The 7,251-nt window shown below is 33.9% G+C and overlaps 1 protein-coding gene across 2 annotated transcripts; it reads right to left on the reverse strand.

Moving 5' to 3' along the window:
- Positions 1-353: 353 nt before the first annotated feature.
- On the reverse strand, positions 354-4,341 carry LOC9306493 (putative clathrin assembly protein At5g35200). 2 transcript variants are annotated; one of them, XM_021019121.1, is made up of 17 exons: positions 4,288-4,341; positions 4,146-4,159; positions 3,722-3,853; positions 3,562-3,631; positions 3,355-3,452; positions 2,966-3,107; positions 2,779-2,879; positions 2,607-2,690; positions 2,405-2,455; positions 2,249-2,314; positions 2,103-2,168; positions 1,929-2,009; positions 1,770-1,847; positions 1,451-1,594; positions 1,287-1,365; positions 1,072-1,184; positions 354-966 (listed from the first exon to the last, which is right to left on the reverse strand). In XM_021019121.1, exons 3-17 carry the CDS (start codon positions 3,821-3,823, stop codon positions 598-600), a joined length of 1,644 nt encoding a protein of 547 aa, XP_020874780.1. In that variant the 5' UTR covers positions 3,824-3,853; positions 4,146-4,159; positions 4,288-4,341; the 3' UTR covers positions 354-597. The 2 variants fall into 2 exon arrangements, with proteins under 2 accessions (XP_020874780.1, XP_002870422.1); XM_002870376.2 differs by having other exon boundaries at positions 4,146-4,340.
- Between the last annotated feature and the right edge of the window lie 2,910 nt (positions 4,342-7,251).

The following is a 7,251-nucleotide window of genomic DNA, read 5'->3' on the forward strand; positions in this document are numbered from 1 at the left end:
TCTTTAACGATAGTCTCTCGAAACAAAGTCGGCGGTTGTTTAGTCGTTTCCCTGAATGTTGCGGTTTTCTCTCAAGTATCTTGCTGAGCTCAGCTAATCCCTGAATGTTGAAGCCTCATGCTCTGCCCCTAGTCTCTTACTAACAGAACAACGGTATATCATGTCTAGCACCAACATGTAGTGCCCAGTATTAATGATCTTCGCTAGGTCACCAACATGTAGAACTTAGCTAGGCATATGGTTATCGACTATTATAATGTTGTGCCCAGTATTAATGATCTTTTGCTTTAACCACAAGTCAAAGAGAGATTGATCATTCAATTCATCACTTCTTTTCAATGTTCACCCACAGGTCATACTATTCATCACTTCCTTTCATATGTTAAAAGTGCACTGAATTGACAACAAATGATGTCCTCAAAAACTCAACTTTCTCTCACTGATACATCCACACAGACAAAGACGTAATGTTCTATTTACTGAACAAAAAGAATCTCGCTAGCTACAATAACCTCACACCATATACTTGTATACATTTATATATAACAGACATCTGCCACCTGACTGGATTGAATATGGATCTTATCACATCTTACCTTACATATACCTTGGATATGGATTGTAACCTTGAACCGAGCCATGCGGTTGGTGCGGATTACCATTGGATACAAATGGGTTGCCAAAGGGGTTGCTCATGTTCGGCTGCTGTTGTTGATAAGGTTGTACAGGTCCCATCATCATTCCTGCATTCTGATGCTGATACCCGAATGTTTGATGATTTTGGTTTGCCATTTGAAGAGGTTGAGGAGCTGCGACTCCATTAGATGCAAAGAAAGGTTGGTGCATCATGTGACCATTATGAACTTGATTTTGTTCCCATGGATTGTAGCTCCTGTTTTGCTGTTGACTCACTCTTATTGCATCCTCGTATAGGCTGTCAAGTGTGAGCTTGTCCAGTCCACCCGCCTTTTTAGTCAAATGATGATACAGGAAGAAATCTAATGTATAAACACACAACTTCTGGGCCTGAACATAACAGAACGAGGGAAGAGAGTGAGAGAGGCTATTTACCAATTTGCTATTTGCAGCGGCACTTTCATTTGAACTTGGGGCAGTCACAAGTGCCAATTCCCAGCCAGTTGAATTCCCATTTGTAAAATCAGTTGTCGAAGCTGGCGGCTCAACTGGAGAAAAAATCATCAGATTAATTTCAATTTATATATTTACCAGGAAGATAGGATCTAAGGAGTGATATATCAAAAATGCCATGTAAATGAACTGTATACCGCTAACAGGGACAATAGCCAAAGCCAAAGCATTTTTCTCTTCGAGTTCAGAGATCACTGGAGCTGGATCATCCATAGACTAGCAGCAGAAAGTCAAATGATTCAGCAGCAGTTCCAAGAGAAAGAAAAGCTAGGATGGGAATAGTTAGCAACTGAACAAATACCAGAAGATCAGGTTGTTTCTCTTCAGGCTTCTCTGCTTCTGCATTAACTGGTTCATGTGATGCTGGTTTCTCTTCAACAACCTGTGGGGGCTTTTCGTACTCTATGGCCAAAATCTCTTTCGGAGCAGTAAGTTTCTCCACTACCTGCCGTTATCGTAAAAGTAAGTGTCAATGGCAACTTTGGATCATAGTGAAGGAAATGGCGATGAGTTTGTTCATGCAGAAAGAACAGGAAACGCCTAAAATATTTGATTTTACAAAACCAAGAACAAACGAACAGATAAAGAAACAAAGACAGCCTTACGAGATACTCTCATACCTGCTCCTTCTTGACCCCTGCTGCTAATGGTGCTTCTTTCACATACTCTTCCATTGCTTGTAGAAAAGAAGTGGGAGGCTTCATACAAAACAAGATATGGTGAGGAAAAAGCTGGCACAAATAACCGAATAAATATTTAAATTTGTTAGGAAATCCAACCTGCTCAATCTTTATAAATCTATCTCCACGTCCAACATTAACACTTTTGCAAACTTCAAAAAATTCAGAAAGCCTCCCTGCCTGAACGACCAATGAAACCAAACTTAAGGGGGGTTCTTATGCGACACAAACGTGAAAGAAGAAATCAACACACCAGTTATAGGTTGTATGTACCTGTTTTACCGCTCTTCTGTACATATCCAAAGCCTTAAGAGCATCATTCCGTTGCATCTCAAAGAACTGTCATCAAGGGAAATTTGTGTTTGAATAAGTCAAGAAAGGTAGAAAATATATACAGAACAAAAAGAGCTTTGGCGTACCTTATCAACCAAATTGTCTATGCCATCAGTCAGTGCTTGGTATATTTTAGTGCTCTCAGATATAACCTAATTGGTGACAAGTAGATTGAAAATCATAAATGCTGTTAACTAAATATAATTTAGGAGCTATTAACTTCAGTTAATTGTATACCATACCATTGAGAGTGCCAATTGGATAATGTGGTTTTGAACTGCTGCCCCTTCAGGCTGCAAAGATGCACCAATGTTGAATAAGTGTAGAGAGATAAAAATCTTATCCATGATAGATTTACTTTGAATATATCATCTAATGCCCACATTACTAACAAAATCAACACAAAACACAACAGAAGTAGTAGATGCTGAGTTAGATTATCACCTGACAGTCAAGAACACGGAAAAGAAGTTCCTGCAGAGCAGGAAGTTGCTCAAGCAAATCAGGAGTGTCCAAATCTTTGGTTCTCTGTATTTATAGCACGTTCTTGTGATTTCAAGAGTGAAAGAAAACTCTGAGAGCTCATAAGAGAAAAGAGATGAAACCAGAAACTTACTGGGGGGTCAACCTCAACATCGTATTTCAAAACACGGAAACACTCTAATCGCTCCTCTAAGAATAGAGCATAGAAACGGACCCAAGCAGAATAAGCCCAAGCTGAAAATAGGGGTGAAAGAAAGATAAGTGAACCAAAGAGCTTCTTGTATAAAAACAATTCAACGAAAATAAAAGCAGTCTACTACCATTTGGACCAGAATCATCTTTAAAATGAGACATATTCAGCATATGACTTCTGCTTCTGCTATAATTAATAACTTCTTCATGAAACGTCTGGTCCACTTCCCTCAAGGCACGGTGAATAACAATAAGAGTTTTCAGTGCAACCTGTAAAAATAAGGAGAATCAACGGCAAGAACTAAATAGTAAACATCGACCTTTTCTTTACAACGATAGAAAATCAACAAAATCCATTGTGACTTCATAAAAACAGACAGATAAGCTGTAGCAGATCATGCACATCTAAGAAACTAAGAATACCCAACTACTGCTACATATCTAGCAATTCCAGTTCTTTTCAGATTTCTAATAAGTAAACCTATGGGAAGGGAAGGTCCATAGAAAAAGCCATTACCGCCCAGTTATGTGTTCTTGATAACCGCCTAGCCAGAGCATGGATGCAATAAGCCACATCTGCACGAGGCCTTGTTGCTGAAATAGCCATGAAAATAGCTGCATAGAGACACACACAACTTGTTATACACCTTTTGGTTTATCGAACGAAATCAATGGCGCAAAAGAATATTTGCAACCAAGGCACTAACCATCAATGATTACCCACCTCTGATGTATCTTTCTTTAGAAGGACGCTCCACATGATTTGTAGCCTTCACAATAGCAATATCCAATTCCTGCACAAAAAAAAACCATTACACCACCATTGTTAGCTTAAGCAAAAACCGAATAACCGATTTCACTTGGGAACAAAGTTAGTTTTTTACCTTGTAATCACTATTGACCTTAGCTAATGAAACTGTGGTGGTATCTTTAATAGCTCCAAGATACCTCCTTAAACTACTCTGTGATCCTCCACCACCTGACATTTCGTTTCTCGCTCCTTAACTACAGAAACCCTGAAATTCTTGAACCTTGTAACATTAGACTTCATCTTCGATTTTCACAAACTCAAAAAAACTTAAAGATGTAAACTTTTCTCTTGAATCACAAAACCCTTATGTCACCTAAGAACATAAACATCAAATCTACCAAAAAAATCAACCTTTTTATTTTTTAATCGATACCCATAAGCCCTAGATTCATCAATAACCAAAAGGTTTAAAACCCAATCTTACGGAACCAAAAAATATACCAAATCAATCCAAGAAATATGAATCAAGATTCGTAAAGAAGAAGACTTTAAATCACCTGATCAAGGTTTCCTGAAAACAAGAAGGAAATCTCAGGAAGGAGAAAAAAAAAACAAAATTCAACAACAAGGGATATGGAAATTGGTCAAGGACATATAAGAATAAAAAGAGAGAGACGAAGAAGAATATGAGAGAGGTACAAAGTCAGAGTCTTTTGGTTTGTACGTTGGAGGAAAAAGGTCTTAGCGAAAATGAGCTAAGAGCTAACGTGATTTGGTTTGGTTTGGCCGCCGACGAAAATTATTCTTTTTATAAAAAAAGTCTATCGCTTTACTTTTATAAATGTTTGAAAATAGGTCAAATCTTGACAATTATTCCACGTTGCTATTAGTATTAAGTATTAACCAATTACCTTCCAGAAATCTGTATATTAATTATTACAATAATGTTGAGCTGTCAAGACGTCAGAAAATTAATAAAGAAAAAACAAAGATCATTGACAATTGTAAGTATATCTATTTTTTTTTTTTGGAGAAATTGTTAAAAATGGCCCTTTTCAAAAATGTCCTTTTTAGATGTCCAATTTCAAAAATACTTTTTTTTAAATCTGAAATTTTTATAAAGTTTTATTAGGTTTATAAGGTACTTATGGATTGTAACTACTATTTGAAGACTCGATCCAAGTATTTATAAGGTTTTATAAGGTGTTTTTAAAGGTTTTACAAGTTATTTTAAAAATTTTTTTAAGGTTTTTCAAAGGTTTTACAAGATATTATAAAGGTTTTTAAAGTTATTTAAAATGCATTTATAAAGTATTTATAAGATTTTAGATACATAGAAATGTAGTTTGTGTATGTTTTAATAATGTTACATACATATTTGGGTAAATCTTATATTTTTAAAAGCATTTTTTATAAAGTTTTAAAGAAGGGGCATTTTTGAAAAGTGGCATTGAAAAAGGGGCATTTTTGCAAAAGCCCCTTTTTCTTTCATTTGTAACATATTACTAAACTTTTTGGATGAATTGAATATAAAGGATCACTACTTAAAAGTTTGTCCATATACATTATTATCAAATTATCATTTACGCCTAAAATACTTTTACAAATTAATAAATCCTATTTTTAACAGTTTTAAAAAGAGAAAACTAGAAAAACATGTTGATATACAAGAAGACTTAAAGAAAGTTTTTGTGATTTTGTTGAAAAAAAGTTGAATTTTTCTATAGATAAAATTTCGTCTATAACATTTAAAATATGTTTCCGAGAGTTCTAAGAATATCAGAATTTGTATTCTACACTTTATACATATTATAGAAAATTTATACTAATTTTTCATTTAATAATTTAGAAGTCCGAATTACAAATTTCTAAACAATTTGGAGTATGTATTCTACGCTTCACTCTATAGTCTAATAAATATTGAATATTCATTATACGGTTAACTCTTTGTTCTTTAGAGAATGTTTTATTACTTAGGGAAAATTAGAAATAAAGGATGTTTTAATGGATAAATGTCCATATATACTTTTATATAAAAAGTTTGGTGAAATAGGTTTTTTAAAAATCAAAACCCTAATTTACCCTCATATTTTCGAAAATATAATTAACAAAAATTTTTAAAAATTATTTTCTATTTTATTTACATAATTCTGATACTCTTATTCTTTCGCCAAATTGACCTGTTTTCACTAATTTGGGTATAACTATTGAATGCACCGTTAGATTTCCTTCAAACCACTTGGAAAATCAATCTAACATCTTCATATAGCTTGTGTCAAAAATTCAGAAAGATCTAACGGTGTGAAGTATTCCATCTGAGACCAAACGTATGACACTTCTAAACGAAACTGCATCTCCAAAAATGTGTTTATAACCCAAAACAGTTCGTTTTCCTCCAAAGCAACCTAAAACCTGTAAAGACTCGATAAAAGACTAAATAAAAACACACTTTGACTCTATCAAACATATGATGTAGGAAAGAAAACAAAGACTCAAAACCGATAAAAACACAATATATCAACTTCCCTCATCGATAAACATTAATAAACTAAATGAAAATCCTACTTGGTAGGTTGAGACTATGGTTCTTACGTTTCTTTTTAAATTATGTTAAATTGGTCTTGGAACTTATGCTGTATATACTTAATTTAGTGATAAGTCAATCCGAAACTCAAAGCAAAACCACGAACATAAGAGTAGTAGGGATTCCAATTATGAGAACAAAAATTCAAACATAGAGTAATAGGAAATTCAAATCTGAAATAAAAAATGCGAAAATAATCATGAAATGAGAAAGAAGTTCAAAATCCATATAGTGGTAACTAGAAACGTTCAATGAGAGCAGTTGCAACATAATTCTGAAAAAGATAAAGAAAACAATTATCAAAACAAAATATAAAAGTAGGGAATCTATACTTAAGTTTTAAACTAGTAGTCAGATCACGATCACAAACCTTATATTGCTACATCACATGTTACTCGATTATGACATTCTTTACCACAACGGCCGCACTTATGCTTTTTTGATAATTGTGACTGTTGTGATGCTTTTATCTTGTTTTCAGCTGATTCATATCTTCGTTTTCTTCGTCTACCAGGTTGTCTTCTTGTTTCAAATGGTAAAACTTTTACACATTCAACAACCTCTGGGACGCGCCATTCATCTTCAGGAACACCTATTGGATTAATAGTTTCCTCATATAATGATCTCCAAGTGGCGTTGTATACGCATCACCAGCATATGGGTATATACCAAATGACAAAACGTGGCACAGAACGGGGAAAAACAACGACAAATCTACCAAATTAGTCTAACCTTTCAACGTGGACTTAAAAGGAAGAGGTGAAAGAAGAAGACTTTGACGATTAGGGCTAAAAAACGATTTCACCCTCTAGATTTTCGTTTTTAATTTTTTTTTTCATCTGAAAATATTAGAATACGTATTCTAACCATCCTCAGATCGTAATCTAAACAATAAAAACGTAATATTTAATAAATATTCAGTTTTCTTTTTGAAAGATTCACTTTCTATATTTAGGAATTCTAAAACTTTTCAGAAATTGAAATCTATATTATGTTAGAAAACGGATTCTAAAATAATTATACATTTTCTAACGTTTTTAGAACATGTTATAAATCGTAGCATAGATTTTCTGACTAAA

Source organism: Arabidopsis lyrata, assembly GCF_000004255.2.
Source record: "Arabidopsis lyrata subsp. lyrata unplaced genomic scaffold ARALYscaffold_7, whole genome shotgun sequence".
In the NCBI taxonomy this organism is placed as follows: domain Eukaryota; kingdom Viridiplantae; phylum Streptophyta; class Magnoliopsida; order Brassicales; family Brassicaceae; genus Arabidopsis; species Arabidopsis lyrata.

Coding starts and splice junctions, on each gene's coding strand:
- LOC9306493 (XM_021019121.1), bottom strand. CDS start 3,823: ATGTCAGGTGGTGGAGGATCACAGAGTAGTTTAAGGAGGTATCTTGGA. Junction 3,108..3,354: donor CAAGAACACATAACTGGGCG/GTAATGGCTTTT, acceptor TTATTTTTACAG/GTTGCACTGAAAACTCTTAT. Junction 2,456..2,606: donor TCCGTGTTCTTGACTGTCAG/GTGATAATCTAA, acceptor GCATCTTTGCAG/CCTGAAGGGGCAGCAGTTCA.